Below are 17,225 nucleotides of genomic sequence, written 5' to 3'. Positions count from 1 at the left end.
CAGAGTCAGACAGCAGAGACTCTGCCATGTGAAAATACAGAGGTTTAAGAGAAAAAGTGCCCAGTTGTCATTCCGTGTGCAAAGGTATAGCTGATTGTGAGTTTAGAAGAATGTTGGTGGCACTGTTATCTGTCACTTGATTACAAAACAATCCTGTTGACACCAGATAGGTATTATTTTAAAAAGTATTAGAAAAAAGACTGATTTCAAATGAATGTGTCACTTTTCCAGGTATTATGTGAAAAAAAATATTTTGAAAGCCATATGTCCATTTATTTCACAAATGTGCAGGTTTGTGTTGGTATCTTGCGTAAAATCCCAAGTAAATTCATAAAAATCTGTGGTGGTAATTCAAAAAATATGTAAACATGTTTGAAAAATGCTGTGTATTTCAGCATTTATATTTAAGTATGTTCTGAATTCTGTGCATCATCGTATGCATATGTATGTTCACAACTGTGTGTATGTGTGGGGGCCCAAAATACTGCACTGAGCATGGGTGACAGTTGGGCCCTCAGGGTGCTGCAGGGCATCCCGTGTAGCCGTGGTGACTTTATGAGGGTGGCAGCACATGCACGTAGAATTGCATACACCATTACACACATACACACACATATTAAGTAGGACGTTTCAAGATATGACCTCATTCAGTGGGAAGAAAGATTCATAGGAGAGGCAGGACAGAGGTGGAGCGAATAGATCCAAAAAAAAAAGTAAAGACATTTTTAAATGCTACTTATTTAACCCTCTGAAGTCCTTTCATTTTTTGAATGAATTGAACTGTTAACTTCAATGGTCAAAAAATTTCATGAATTTTAATATTAATATTCACAATAAAATATTGTTTTCCCCATCTCACAGAGTGGGCAAAAAAGTTAACATTTCTTCAGAAAGGAAACTAGACTTTTAATATGGTCTATCTTAAAAAAATAAAAAATAAAAAAAAACATTAAAAATGTTTCCCGAATCCATACATGTTAATTTGAATTTTAGTTTAATACATAAATTCTAGATTTTCTGCCATTTCATTTATGGCAGCTGGAATTATTATTATTATTATTTTTTTTTAAAGTTTAATGGTTTTTCCAACCCTTATTTTTTTTCCAATTCATATTTGCAGATATTTTGTGTTTGTTTTGAATCTAAGCAAATTAAAAATGTTAATTTTAGATGTCTGGGGCATTGGTTGTATTGATTCTGATCAGTCGCAAAAAGTAAGTTTTTCCCAGTCTTTATATGCAAATTGGTAGATTTAGAGTATATAAAAAAGCATCTTCAGTTATTGGAAAACAACAAAACATGAAATTTTGAACCCATCACACCAAGAGGAAATGCAAGAAATGATCAGATTTAAACTTGCAATAGTAGTATGTTCAAAAATTACGTTATGAATTGAAGTCAATGGCACAAAAACATGGACAGCACACATACTGCTCCATTTGACTTAAAAAGGTAAAGAAAACACAAAAAGACAAAAGAAAATCACTTTGAAAATCACTTTAAAATACACAAATATCGTATTATTATATTATATTTATGGAATAGCCTATTCATCAAAAACCCAATGTTTCAACGATAAAATTAAACAAATATTACCCCGCTGAACTTAAAGAAATTCTTTAGTCAGTCTCTTCAAAACAACACCCATTCACATAGCAGTCACAACTTCAATGTAAAACTTCAATTTAGTCAATGATATTACTTTTATGGCTTCAGTCACAGAGGTGGAATAATGATCAAAAGTGTAAGATTTATGTAGGGTTTGGTAACGTTTATTTATGCATCATTATCTGCTCGGCTTCTCTCGCCTTCTCCTTCGTCTTCTTCTTTTACAGGAGATGGATTAGACTCAAATGGGGAGGACAGATGAAGTGCAGATAAGCCTGGGAAAACAAACCCCTAAAAAAGCGACAAACCGTATGGTGTGCCCCGCCGGTAACATTCTTAAACTGCAGTGCACAGCTAACACTAGATTGCAGTCAGCGATTCAAGTGGTTTTCTATAATTCAGAGAGTCAGAGGGAGAGAACTTCAGAGGTTTCTTTACTGTGTCCTGCGTGAATGCTTCAAACGCTGCTGCTGCAAACTTACTCATACACGCTCAAAAGCACACTACCGTGGATGTGCACCTTCGAAATATGGAGCCCGAGAGTGCATGCTTTCCATGCATATGGTTAAAAACATTTTCATATAAGCACAATCAACCTGAAGCTTTGAAGGCTGAGACTTAGTTCTTCAATGCAGGAACAGATAAGAAACTATTTCAATTTCTTTGAAAGTGTACATTTTTTGGACAACATGCATGTGTGGGCTCACAGGGCGGTGGCATATATATTTTCTTTTCATCTGGAGACTTTTAATGTCTGTCTTGGTGACGACTGGGGCGAATTTGGTCACTCTGAGCCCAAAACCATAGAAACAGCATATTAAATCCAGGAAACATGCTACAACCGTTAGGCCCCCGGCCTGTAGCCCACCTTTGCTCATTGCCTGTGAAGGAGAAAAAAAGAGAATGTAAAAACAGAAATGGAAGTGAAAGCTAAAACAGATGGCGATGGAGGAAGGGAAAGTGACAGTGAGGGTGAGAAATGGGGGAGTGTAAACCGATTTGAGGAATGAGGAGTGGGAAGGAGGAAAGAAAAAAGAAAAAAAGCTGGAAATGGAGTGACAAAAAAAAAGAAATATCAAGAGGGTGACAGATAGGAGAATATTAAATGAAGCATGTTGCTATTTAACACTTCCAAAGGCAAGGAAAAGGGCCAAAAAAGCACCCCACCCATGTTTTTCCTGTCGGAGCTTTTTCTTTTTGTGCTGAGGTACTCTTTTAGAAGGCATGGAGGGAGATAGAGGAGGATGGAAAAGAAGGAAGAGGAGAGCAAACAAGGTGACAAGGTGGTATAGAGATGCCGGGGGAGGGGGAAGGTCTGTTTGAAGTCTAAAAGTAATTTTCTAACACGATAGCTCTGGCAGAGGTAGCAGAGGAGAGTTTACGTGTCTGCGTGCACAGTCTACACGTCCTTGAGGCTGGCCACATTTTTTTGGCCTCTAGTGTGGTGTTCGTGGGATTAAGAAGACGAACGTGAAAGAGAGAGAGCCGGCTAAAAGGTGCTTGGTTCATAAAGCACTTAAGTATCAGTGCGGGGCAGGGAGTGCATCGTGAAGCACCTATACGCCTTAAAAAGTAATTTTGATCTGAACAAATGGCTGTAACTTGGAGGGTTTTCAACATTTTTGCTTGCAGCACTCCCAGCTATGAAATATTGCTCTAATATACAGTCGTCCAATCACACCCTGACTGTGTCCAACTGTGACAGCTTTGAGAGATTTAGTGAAAAAAGGAACATTTATTTTTTTTGGAAAACATGCATGGACCTGAATGGGAGAGTGTTGTTGAACTTGAGGGAGCTTAACAAGCACTCTAAAGTGGAATCATATGTCCTTAACAGAGATGCACAAAGAGTCAACTGGGGCCTTGACAATTTCTAGCTGGACTGCTGTCTGCGTGCCAGGAGACTGAAAAGTCCAACTTTTTTCTGATTTTTGAATGCATCATACTATACCACAAGCACTCAGTTCACAAACTACTCAGCTAAGTGAAAAACATTTAAAGTTAGCTATTTTCAGGGAAATTTTGAATTTTGATCTGAACAGTTCCTATCAAAATAAAGTCACTGAAGTCCTATGTAAGAAGTTATTTAAAAAGAAACTTACAGTGGCACCACATCTGCTCATTCAGGCAGTTACAACATAGCGATGAAGTTCAGTTACTGTTGGACATTTCGCTCTTTCTTCGTGTTTACTTTTAAAGTGTTGGTTATTTCATATCCAGCTTTCTTATTTAGAAAAAAGGCAGGGCTGAAAAGGGTTTTTAGTGGAGCCTCAAATGATATGGAGGTTCTTGTGGGTTTAGTATATAAAAACATTAATGAATACATTTAAGCCAGAATAGCACTGTTTGTTATTAAAAATAGAAAGCAACCAACAACAACAGACATATTTATAAAAGACATATACACTGCTACCTACAGTATAGGGTCTTCTCTCCAAATCATTGAACTCCATGGCCACAGGTGTATAACAACCAGCAGCTAAGCAAGTAGAGTGCTCCAACATCTGTGAAAGATTGGACTGCTCTCAGGAACTCGGTGAACTCCAGTAAGGTACCGTGACAGAACGCCACGTGTGCAGTAAGTCTAGTCGTCAAATTCGCTTGCTGCTAAATATTTCAGTCAACTGATAGTGGTATTATAAAAAACGGGATAGAGATTGGAAACATCAGCAACTAAGCCACAAAGTGATGGGCCACTAAACGTAACAGAGCAGGTTCAGGAGGTTTTGAGGTCCAGAGTGTGCAGGGATTTTCAACCTTCTACAGAGTCAGTAGTTACAGACCTTAGTACTGCAGAGGGAACTAAATAGTTTGAGGTTTCATGGCCAAGCAACTGGAGTCAAGCTTTGTAAGTGCATGCAACAATTGGATGCAGTTGTGTAAAGAATACTATCACTAGACTGTAGAGCAGTGGAGAAATCTTGCCTCCCTGTATGGGAATCCAATGGGCAAGTATAAGTTTGACAGTTGTCAGGAGAACGGCACTTACCTGACCGCATCATGTCAAATATAAAGATTGGTAAGGCACATATTTAGTTATTTACTTAAAAGGGACAGTGCACAATAATTAATTATTTTTGTTCATTCTGTATGTGTCAAATCTTGCAATAAAGGCAAATTTTTATACTCAGTACCCAGCAGGTTGATTGCATACAAAACTATTATAGTTCGGGGAATGGGTATCAGTCCAGAAGTTACACTGAAATCAACTCTTATAACATCAGAATGCCAATATATTTTGGACAATTGTGTGCTGCTGAGTCTGTGGGAACAGTTTGGTGATGCCCCATTCAGCTCTAACATGAGCATGCACAGCATACAAAGCAAGGTCCATAGAGGCAAGAGTTTGGTGAGAAAGAATCTCACCAAGCTAGATCTTTATGTTGCAGATTAAAAAGTTAACAGAAAATTCAAATAAGTTGAAACGCCATCTACAAAGCAAATCATCAGTAGCAAATTCTTTAAAAAATATTTCGAGCTTCAGTTTAGAAGCAGATAAAACAGACAAAGTCACTGAACTAAGGCCAGTGTACCAGTAAAACAGATTAAGCTTAACTTTCATGGCCAAGGCTTCATTTCCACTTCAACCTAGTGTATCCCAATGGGGAGATAATCTGGTAAATGCAGCAGTATCAGGTCCCTTCTAAGTTGCCTGAGAAGTCTTGTGAGACTCTCTAGAGATATGAGGCTTTGATATCAGGACCAATTATGCGGTGCGGGCACACACATGTGCACATATGCACACGTTCATCATCACACAGCACTTGTGTGCACGCTTCTCCCTGGCCTTGGAGTGCGGCAGAGGAGAAAACAAAGAAGGAATATGATACTTTGGAAACACTGGGCAGGCAGAACATGCTCTGATTTTATCAGCCAGTTGAGCTGAGCTTGAAAGCCAGAGATGATAGAGACACAGAGGGAATGATAGAGTGGGATCCAGACAGGTTGAAACAGACTGAGTAAGGAGCGATGCGAGTGTGGTGCAGGACTGGAATTCACAAAATAAAATCTTCACGGCAATGTCTGCAAAACCCACAAAAAACCTTTAATGCACATTAACAGGTTATTAGATATGTGCATGTACACCCCGACTGTTACTCACTGTGTGCATTTCTTCAGAACAGGACTTTGAGTGCATGAGCACACTTGAGCTCTTTTGATTGCTATGCACATGCGGTATTCTGTGCATTAAATAAAAACTTGCCAACAGCGACACACACTCACATTCTCACCTCAAATATAGGCGATAAACAGTTGTTTCCGGTCTAAGTCACCTCCGCAGAGGATCCCTCAAGATTAAGTTTGGCCTCTGGCTCTGCTAATTGGAGCTTAAAGTCTGGTGTAGCCCCTGGGTGGAACTTGATGTGTGTGTGCGTGTGCGTGCGTATGCCTGCATATAAATTATAGATAGAAAGGGGGTTGGCTTGCAGGAGAATGGCCACACAGGCTGCATCAACTGGAGTGTTTAGAGAGACCAAGCCAGGCCAAAGTAATGCCCATCACAACACCAGCACATGTCAGAGGCAGGTGGTTGACCAGAGACATGGAGGAGGGAGGAGAAGGCACAATGACAGCAAGTAGTAAAGCAGAAGAAAGAAGAGGGGAGGAAATAATGGGGCAGTGGGAGGGGGACACTCAAAGTCAGAGTAACACATGATCTGAAAAATCCAGAAACTAATGGCGACATAATTGAATTATTTATATCCAGACATTCTCATTACAGAGAGCCCTGGTTTACTATTGCTATCTTTGGCCTGGTAGTATTATCCATTTAGTTCTGACCAATATACCTGCTTATTAGAGAATGAACTGGTAGTTCAGCTTTTAATAGAGACTGATACGGACCACAAGGTTTTAAATGACAACCAAACTAATCAAACACTCCTTCTAAACACTTAGAGCTACAAAGTCTGAAGAATGTTTATGTGTTCACATCTATTTTAATACAAGTACAACCTCAAGTACTAAAAGAACAATTGGAGTGCTGGAAGAATACTTCATAATTATCGGTACCCTCATTGTGAAGTTGTACAGTGATTAGCTTTTCTTTTTCTCTCACTAAAATCTTTATTTCAAGGAACATTTATGTAAAATGAACCCTGGCACTGCACTGCGTGGTGCTCTAGAGGCCACCATGCAGTCTTTAACTTAATGTATTTTAATGGTCCCTCATCAAAAATCCCATCTTCATTGAAAAAAGTTACATTGTCATTCAACAGAATTAAGTTGTAAACATATATAGAAAATGTTAAAGCTTGCCTAAAGGAATAGATGTATGGTTCTAATCCCTAACTGTATTCTTAATTTATATTTAAAGGTCTTATTTTTCACATTTATGTTTTATTGGTGCCAAACATTTGTCTTAGACCAAAAACAATAAGGTACAAAAACTGAAACTATTATCCATGTGGGTAATCCATTAACCATTGTTACATGGTTAAAGTTTGTTCTTCAAAGGCGTTTGGTGGAGTTTGTTGGCTTGACTCTCCAAACTGAAACCATCCTGACTGAACCCTACTCTAGATGAGATTCTGACAACTCAGAGCTGTAAAAGGAAAATAACTCTCTCTTTAACTGGCCGTCACATCACTTGTGAAGTGATAAAAACAGAGCAATTGTTCAATAATAAACTGATAATACTCTGCGAAGCACTTTATGACCTTCAATCACTGAGCTGCCCAGCAACACAGTTGGTAGATGAGGTTTTCACACAGATGAAGTGAGTGGGGAGAGGATGAGCTGACACATCTCTATCCTGTTTCTTTATGATATTGTGCTGCAGCAAATCTGCAAGACACAGAGCTCATAAGTTACACTGCCTTAAGTGCATTCCCCTTCACCCTAGGCTTTCTTTCCTTTTTATTTTTTTCGTTGGTAGTTGTTTCTTAGCTGTTGTTTTCTGTGATCTCCTTGGAAGCAGATTAACATGAACGTAGATCTCAACACGTAAACTAAGAGTTGACAGCACACACTTACTCTTGCTCTGATCTCTTTGCCTCAAATAAAGCAGCTGACATTAATGCCATTCTGCTCTATCCAAATGGAGCGATTCGAGATTGCACATTGCAGCATACCATGCAACACTTGTGATCAACAAAGCAGCATGTAACAAATTACAACTGAAGTTTTCTAGATTTGTGCTGCAATATGGGGAACTCCACAATGAATAAATACTGACCTGAGTGACATGATCTTGTACGCATCGGGAAGGTAGCACCGGGTATTCTCCATTTGGGCAGGGTCCGAATCGCAGATCTTGTCATCAGTGCGGCCGTAGTTGGCGCTTTCGATCATGATGACATCCGTGCCAGGACAGCGTAGTTCGATGGGGTACGACTCGCAAGACAGTTCCCTGCGTACCACCGCCATGGGGATGGGGGCACGGCCATAAACTAGACACAAACACACAAAAGGTAGAGGTAAGATGTTATTTGGATTTTCTTTTTTCTTCTTTTTTGTCTTTGCCTCAGAAACTGTGAAACAAGATATGTCAAAAATGTTCCTCATGTCTGAGGAGTGAAGGCTTAAACTGTGCAGGGCTAAACTTTGTTCAGCATAAGCTTTATTTGTTCACCTGTAAAGAGAGGTAATTATCCACATTAAGAAACACGAGAATTGCTAAAGCTTTCTATCATAGCAAGTTCCTTGTGAAATGGATTTGCTGGCTGCATTTGTGCAGTTTGCTGTTTCAGACCAGTGGCAGAAGTAGGCTTTTATACAAGTGGTGGCCAAAGGTGAGCAAAGTTTTTTAAGGGGTTCCTACACTGATAAAGGAAAAAATTCTGTTTTTGTAACCTGGAATCTAAATCACCTCTACTTGGCACTGCAATGTGCATCTAGCCATCTCTTAGTTACAGGGGTCACACTTAGTGATTTGATCCAAATTGGCCAAGAAAACTATACATATTGTCAGTAATACGTTTCCTGATGAGTCCATTGAAATGATATGAGTTGAAGTGAAAAGTAACATCTGATTATTATTTTTTTAAATGTAGCTTTAATTTTTCTCAAAGTTACATTTGAGAAAAAAAAAACAAACTTAAAACTTACTTTTTTTATACTTGCACATGTGCTGTGATTTATCTTCTTCAGATTTTGGCTATCCGTGCATGGAGGCAACTATAGTTGTTATGTATAACAGTGGAAGGCACTGCTAAAATCATGTTACCTAAAGTACATAAAGAGATAAAAATGCTGCTGTTGGTCTGGCTGTTCCCAGGGATTTAGGATTGTTGTGGTGCAGTTTACAAACTGTTGTTCTTTGTCACTCTGAGCAACAACCCCAAGGGCTTTAGCCGTCTTCCCCTGATAGATTTATGAGCCGAGGTGTTGATGTGTGTTTTTCCATCACCTTACCCCTCTGAAATAATAATGTAAACCGTGTTAAATTTAAGCTCAGACATGCTACTATGTCTCAGGAATAATTTCTTTCTCAAAAATCATATTTGAAATGTTTTTGCTCTAGCTAAGTAAGCAGATATATTACAAATATTCACATATGGAGAGATAAATAATTGTAGATTAAATCTGGATCAAACTGGTTTGAAACATAAGTGACTCAGATGTATCATTCTGTTTGGTGCTGCTAAAATAAGCTGCACATGTACATGCATGTGCATGGATGGAGACTTCCACAGTCAGCGCACACAGTCCTACGACGACCCTAAAAAGCAAGACACGCCACCATTCTCCTTTCTCTCCTTGTGACGGTTGCCATAGAAACCTTGTCCTCCCTCCCTTGACTCTTTCATTAGCTGGAGGAGCGTCATGGTTACACATATGCAGCAAAGAATCTGAATGAGCTCAATGACGCTCTGCCTGAGCTCAACTTAATACTGCCCTTCACCACACCACAGAAACACACGCGCATGCACACGCCCACACACGCAGTCACGGCCAGACATGCATACAAATGTTCTGAGTGATGGAATGAAGAGGAAGAAATTCACAGCCATTGTCAATGATATCCATGTGGTTCTGCTACCTGCGGGCATGGCGCTGATAATGGCAGGCTCTCGCTTAGAGATAGGACTGATATATAAGTGACATTTACTGAAAATGTCCTCTTTAATGAACACACACAGTCATATACACACATGCACACACACACATAGGTGTATCACCGCAGGCCATGATTAGACCATAAGCACACATTCAGACAGGATGTGTGTCTCGGTAGCAGGTGAAGCACTGATGGTACATCAGGGGGTTTCTACGCGTGTGTGAGCAAGGGTGCTTAAGGCATTGGGTCGTTACCGCAGTAAGTGTTAGTTTGTTACGTTTTCTCAATGGTCACATCATGGCTGCCTCTGTATGAATCTATATTGTGGATAAAGGGTTAAGTGAAGCATGCGGGGATCGATTGACAGTACTGTGAGGCAGCTGTCTAGACTAGCTTTGGATGTGATGTCTTAAGGTGTTGCCTTGCTGGGTCCACACTAGGCAGAAGGCAAAGATTAAAACAAAAATAACACAATTACACAAACAAATAACCCTCAATCGTTACACCTGAATATTTATAAAAATATGTATTTATTTGTACTATTATTTCTTAACATTTTTTGCCTTGCAAAAGTATTCATTTTTGTACTTTACACATTTGGTCAGATTGCAATCTTCAGTCTCCGTCATTAAACACTTTGCAAACCCTTCCTGGTTTACTCCGAACCCCCAAATCAAGCATAATCAACTGCATTCTCCACTTCTGTATCCATGTAGTGGAGAAATACTTTTCCTCAATAAAAGGCAGGAAAGTTGGTAATTGGATGGGACAATGAATAGAGCTAAATAAAGATAATTTCTGGAAGAAACCTGTAAAGGGCCCTGCAGTTCTCATCACAGATGCATGATGAAAATTGTGGAATGTTCTTCTCTCCCTCATGTCGTCCGTCACTTCTTGCCACAACCCCTGTGGCAAACTTTTCACCCCATTCTCCATGTGGAGCTATTGTGGGTTTGGTCTAAATTTCATGGGTGTGTTTATTTATGTGGAAAACAATGCTTCCATGAGCTGCTGTACCGACTGTCTGTGCAAGGTAGGAGGGATTGAAGCATAGATAGTTAGAATATTTAAATATATATTTTCAATCAGAAAGAAGATTTTGAGGAGCAATTGTTGGAGGCCATGTGGAAGCATGTATTAAAATAAGCTCCTCTTGCTCGGTTCTTGTGTCCTTCTCCTCTGAACTTATGAACTAGTAAAAGTCGTTCTTCTTTGCCACAATCGCTGTGTTTAACATGCTATTGTAAATCACACATGACAAAACACCATGATGTTAGCGCAGCAGAAGGGGGAGCTAGGCTCGGTGTGTTTTGTTTGCCGTGAAACGGCGCGAAAACAAACATCAGAAATCCACATGATCGTGCATCAACAGTTCGACTTCGGTCTGACCATCCTGGGCCCTTAACAGTACCAATGAGCCCCTAATTATGGCGTAGTCAAAGTTAATTTCTAAATACAATTGAGATGCTACAGCAAAACTTGAAAATAATTGATTGACGACAAAGATGCTATATAACCAACCTAAATGAGCATGAGCTATTTTGCCAAAAGAAATGTGCAAACATGTCTCTGAATATGCAAAGCTTTAACAAACTTAACCCCAAGATGGTAATTGTAGCAAAAGGGAACAGAATAAAGTGCACACCAAACTTTTCAGATTTTAAATTGTACAACAGCTTTGTACAAGAAGATTTTCTACCAAACCAGTTCCACTGCTGTTTACTTGGCACCACTTCTCTCGCTCCCTCCTCATTCCCAGGTGACCTTAATAATTCCTTCTGTAAACATTGCTTTTAGCTCCTGTTTTCTAGTGTTGCTGGGTCCAGTTACAAATCAGCTCACTGGGAATGCTAAGTGTTCACAGACACTGCTTGCTATTAAAAACAGTGTTTATAAATGAAGTCAGTGATACTAGGGCATCTATTTCCAGGGATATTTACATAGACGATACAATTTGTGTATTTGAACTTGCTGCACAGATCTTCACAGAAAACCAGTGGATGCCAGGTTGTGCAAAACCAAAGTGTTTGATTTAAAAAAAAATCAAATAAAAACTGATTCTAGAATCAGTTCTGTTTTAAAACAGGTACTGCTTTTGTGGAAAAGACAATTGCATCCTTTTCCAGCACTTTCTCTGTATGTGGTCATTTGTATTGGCCTGTTACATAATATTAGAATAAAATACATAGAAGTTTGTTGTTCTTACATAGCAAAATTTGAAAAAATGTGAGTTTGTGAACATCTTGGTTAGGCACCATTATAACAAGTGGTAAATAGATCAGCTGAAAGTCTCATTTTTATACACATAATCAGCCCAGGTTTAACCTGTGAGAATTTAACGGTATTACAGTAATTTAGCTGTCAACACTTGAGTCACTGGACATCATCTGTCTGACCATTCAAATCCTAAAACCATCTATTTATCTTACAACATATCATTTGGCCCTGTATTGTCATTTCAAGGTAATGCTATATAGAGATGGAAGAAATATCTAAGTACTAATACGTATTATGCCAACATGAGTGACATGCCATCTTTACGCCATAGGGTTTATGTATGCTGTAGGTTCAACCCTTTGCAGTTACAATTTATGTGAAGACTTTTCTACAAGTTTTAGGAGTAGGTTTATCTTATTGACCATTCTTCCAAAAGCACATTTTTATGGTCGGACAGTACCATTGGATGAGAAGACTTGGGTTTCACTAATTCATCCCCAAAGTTTTGTATTGGGTTCTGGCCAAGACTCTGTGTGAAGGCTACTCCAGTTTTTACACACCACATTTGTTCATTAATGTCTTCATAGACCTTGCTTTGTCTTCTAGTGTGCAGTCATGTTACAACAGTAAAGGGTCACTCCAGGACTGTTACAAGCATGCAATTGTACAAAATGTCCCTACTTGCTGAAGCATTATCCTTTCACTCAAACAAAGTAGCCAAATTCAAATCCCCCCCCCAAAAAACAGCCAATTTATAAACAGTTCAAGACTTTGCAAATTAACAAAACAATCAGTATTACTATTTTTTCAGTATGAGAGATTGGTTTTGGAGGGTTAACTTAGATTAAATTATGTAGAAAAATCTGACAAAACCTTTACAGCACCTCCCCTCCTCCCAAAGGCCAGCTGGGCTAACATATTTCGGAAAGCATTTACTTGAAATGTGGTCTACATTTAATCCCTTTAAAGTTAGAACAATAATTTCATAAGAATTACACTGAATCCACAGAAAAAGTGAATATCCAGGGTAATAAAATCGTCATCTAAAATGATCAAGCAGCGATAAGATGAAGTGAGCTGAAAAGCACTCAAAAGGAGTAAAATTTCCTGACTGTCACAGATAATCCTGCCCCATCCGTTACCTTATTCTTTATATTTTTACAATATCTCCCATAAGTCCAATAACAGATTGTTCAATCTGCCTCAGAAGAGCTCCCTCCACACACATTTCACTTCATAACAAAGAACATCCAGCTTTTTGATACAGAAACATTACAAACACATCCACTGACGCACAGACACCAGCTCCCCATCTTTCCCTTCATCTAATAACGCGTGAGCCGTAAGTGCACGTTAATGTGTCTGTCATTAGTTGTGCAAGTGGCGACAGAAACTTGGCAGCTGTGGACGGTACAGACAATCTTATTCAGTTGCTCTCCCTGCCTCGAGGGGGGTGCGGATGAAACAAAAGGATATTGATTTCTGCATTTGGGCCAAGAACAAGAGAGTGGAAAAAGAGCTGAAAAGATGGAAGGAAAGAGAATGAGAGGGTGAGATGGAAGAGGAGAGAGATTTAAAAGGTGATCTCTCATCTGAACTGTCAAAGTGTCGGTTGAAAAAATGTGCATCTTCAGAGTAAAACAAAGAACAGCACATTTTCAAAAGTGAAAGGTACTTTAAATGAAAAGATTGGAAATATTAATATCAAGGTTTCCCCCAGAAAACTTGCTAAACCCAGTGGTTGGGTGCTTGGGCAGTCATTCATCCAGCATGTTTTTGAGTTTTAAAATGTTTAAAGTTGACAGGAAATTTGAAAATATCACTTGATATTTATGTGTTATTGAAAGATCGGAGGATTAATACCTGAACACCAACTGTAAAGTCTTAAAAAATGCAAACATTTTAAAAAGACTTGCATAAATAAGCAATGCTTAGCCTGGTGGGGGCACAAGTAAGGCCTGGTGGCCCGCCAGGCTTTTAAAATTCAGTACAAACTCCTTTTGAACAGGATATCACAATTTCAACAGTTAAAAAAATACACACAAAAAACCTAACAAAAAGTTGAACTAAAGAAATACAAATTATGTTATGAATGGGTTTTTCACAGAGGTAGTAGTTTTGAATCCAACAGAAAATTAAGAAATATGATTGAAGGGGTAAAAAAAACAATTCTTTGTATATGACCTCTTTATTGGAGCCGATTATGATCTCCAAATATTTATATATTTCAATCAATCCCAATGACAAGATATAAACTTTCCCAATTCTTTGAAACAGTTGGCTTAATGCATATGTTTTCTGAAACTGAAAATACCAAATTATCTTCAGAAAACAGATCTAAGTTCCCACCCTTAAATATTGTAATGTAGTCAACTCATTCAGTAGTAGTTCTTTTTTTGTTTGTTTCATAAATACTCTAAACTTAGAAATGTACATTTTGCTATGAAAATTTTTATCATATTCATTTTTGTGTTCACAAACCTGTGATAATGACAAAACTCGGTTAGGTGGAGAAAAGGGTGTGTTTGCTTCCGTGTTTTCTCAAGCAGAACACTTTTTGTTTCAGCTAATCCTCACCCAGTATAAACACCCTGATTTGCATTTGTCGACTTATTCTTCAGACACTGATGCAAATGCCCCTGACTGAAACTCATCTCGTGGTGCTGAAGCAAAGCCCGTGGTGTTTGTGTGCCTCGAGTGGCTGCCGACTTGGGAAGACTGTGTGTTTGTTTGCTGGCGTGTGTGTGTGTGTGTGGGGGGGGGTGCGCCTGAGTGTGTGTCTGAAGAGGGTCTGTGTGGGCGCTGAGTATTTCAGCATTTAAAGTATTTCATCTGTGTGGCAGCAGGCGTGTGAACAAGCACACAGTGGGCAAAGTGTGATTGACAATGGCCATTAATGGGATTAAGTCCAAGTGGGCCAGAGCTCTGTTTTTGGAGTCTTTCAAGCTCACTGTCACAGGGGAGAGGAGGTAATGTGGACATGACCTACTGGGGCTTCATCTGCACAGCTCACGAGTGTGTGTGTGTAGTATAACTGTGGGTTTGGCCACAGTGTACAGTAATAAAACAGAGGATGATGTAAATCATTGCAAATTATGTTAAGAGCTAAAACAGTTTTGAAAACAAAACTCTGTCTGTTTAAGGCTCATCAATCTGAGCTTGTTTCTTACCTATGGCGATGGGTGCGATCAACGCTGAGATGAAGATCAGGCATCTGGCCCACATGGCGTCTGATTTTGACCTGGAAGCGGACATAGAGGTGCTTCCTGCTGAGCCCAGGCGCTCGAGTGCTGAGCTGTTTCTTTCACAGCTCAGTATTCCTGACACCATACAGGCCTGCAGATTGACACAAAGAAGATTTGCTCAGTTGGATGTCATATCAAAACACAAGAAGATGCTCTGTCAAAGAAGTCACATCCCTGCCTCACCAACAAGAGCTCCCACCCCCGCCAAGAAGATCATCACATATAGTAATTGTGGATGTTCACAGTAAATGTTATTGATTTTAATCAGTCTTTATAAGAAAGGCCAGATCACGTCATGGGCAATTTCTGTCCCTATGTGGTGGCTTTTCTATTTGCCACACATATTTAAGCGGGCAAGGCACTACGCACACCAAGCATCGCTGGCTAGACATCCATGAGCTCATGGCAAAGTTTTAAAAGTGATAACAGCAAAGTTGACAAAAGCTGGACAAAAACACATGCTTCTACTCTGTCACCAACACTCGCACATGCTAAGTCAGGTGCGTTTCCTCTTGCAAGCAGACAGAAAGCACACAGAAAGAGAGCAGGTAATAAAATCTGTGTTTTTTAAAAATGCCCCCAAATTTTTTCTTCTAATTCCAGAAGTCTGCTCTCCTGCAAGTGCAGCAGGAGTAAATGTTATTATTGCTATGATTAAAGGAACTAGGGGTGCACTTGATTGCAGTTTTCTGGCTGATAACCAATATTTTAAAAATCTGATCTATACCAATTTGTTTCTGTACTAAACTCAGCAAAAAAGTTGCACAGTTGGCAACAGTAGGGTAGCTATTATTAAACACAAGTTCAGGTTTATGCCATATCTTTGCCAGATTTTTCCCATATCTCTTAGATATTATTGGAATAGATGATGTTAAGACAATTTGATACTGGAATGTTGCATGGTATGTTGCTATGGTTAAGCTCTAAAGGTAAAAAAATTTGCAAAAAGTACCTGAATGCTAAAGAAAATCTTCAAAATAAATGATTAACCTCAAATAGCAAACATTTTTCAAACCGCTAGCATACAGGGCAAGTCAGGAAACAATATGACAGAAGAGTAAAGAATTTAGAAATTAAAAAGATTTTCTATACATTTTAATTTTAAATTAAATTCAAATAACCTTGCTTTAGGAACAGAATGATTTGTTGCTAAGAAATATGTTACAAGAAAAACAGATCTTATGCCAATACGTACACAACATCTATAATAATATGAGAGAGATCCAAGACTAAATGCTCACTACTGTTGATGTTCTATCTGTATCAAGATTCACTCCACTTGGCATTCCACATCAGCATCAAAGTGTGAAATACATTGATGTCCCGATCTAATTGTTCATTTCATGGTCCATTAGCAATAAACAATTATTAGACGATGGTCTCTGAGATAAGTTGTTACAGGGACAGACTGGTGAGGCTTGTTTCCACTTCTTTTTTTATGAACTGATTAAAGCAGGCCAACATTGTTCAATCACTGGCTCACTCGCCCACTCAGCAAGTAACTCAATTGCTTTGTGTTTGCACCTTCAAAGTCACCAGTTTTAATATATATATGTATATATATATATATAGTATATACAGTATATATAAATATACACATACATTTTTTTATTTTTTTAGGTATGCAGAAGAATCCCAACATTGTGCAGCTGTCATATAATGAACCTAGTTATGTATGAAACAAATTTTTCATAGGGATGGTTCAAAGGCAGCAGAAGTCCTATTTTGAGCCTAAATGGTCTCCATTCTCAAGGGAACCTGGACACAGCCCCAACTAAGCATTCATGTCAAGTTTGTGTGTCTGTGTGTGAGACTTTGAGAGAAAGAGAGGCAGCAGAAATTTGCAAGAGCTGGGGACAGATGGAACAAAGCAGACAGCCTGAGCCATGGGAAATAAATCATGTGTAACAGAGACTATTGATCAATGTGGCCATATCATTTTGGCCCAGTAGAGACTAAGACAATATCAGGCTGTCTCAATCATATCAGAGCTGTGAAGTCAAATAGCTTCTCAGATATTTTTCAGAACTTGAAAACAATTTTAGTTGCATAAAGAGAATGACTCAGATGGAAAGAAAAAAAACAAAACATTTATTCTGCACACTTGACAGACGGATATGCCTTTAGGCAAGTCTATGCTGAATCTGAATCTC

The 17,225-nt window shown here is 38.9% G+C and overlaps 1 protein-coding gene across 12 annotated transcripts in view; it reads right to left on the bottom strand.

The window, feature by feature from the left end:
• adgrl3.1 (adhesion G protein-coupled receptor L3.1) overlaps positions 1–17,225 on the bottom strand; it is a 166,078-nt gene that overhangs the window by 106,104 nt on the left and 42,749 nt on the right. For all 12 annotated transcript variants that reach the window (XM_032562033.1, XM_032562038.1, XM_032562039.1 and 9 more), the window contains exons 3-4: positions 14,998–15,163; positions 7,787–8,000 (exon numbers count right to left, since the gene is read on the bottom strand). In XM_032562033.1, the coding sequence (XP_032417924.1) occupies positions 7,787–8,000; positions 14,998–15,157 (374 nt within the window). In that variant the 5' untranslated portion in view covers positions 15,158–15,163. The remainder of the gene's footprint in view (positions 1–7,786; positions 8,001–14,997; positions 15,164–17,225) is intronic.

This window comes from Xiphophorus hellerii, chromosome 5 (assembly GCF_003331165.1).
Source record: "Xiphophorus hellerii strain 12219 chromosome 5, Xiphophorus_hellerii-4.1, whole genome shotgun sequence".
NCBI lineage: Eukaryota > Metazoa > Chordata > Actinopteri > Cyprinodontiformes > Poeciliidae > Xiphophorus > Xiphophorus hellerii.
Note: the sequence above shows the minus strand (reverse complement) of the source record. Positions and strands in the feature narration are given on the sequence as shown.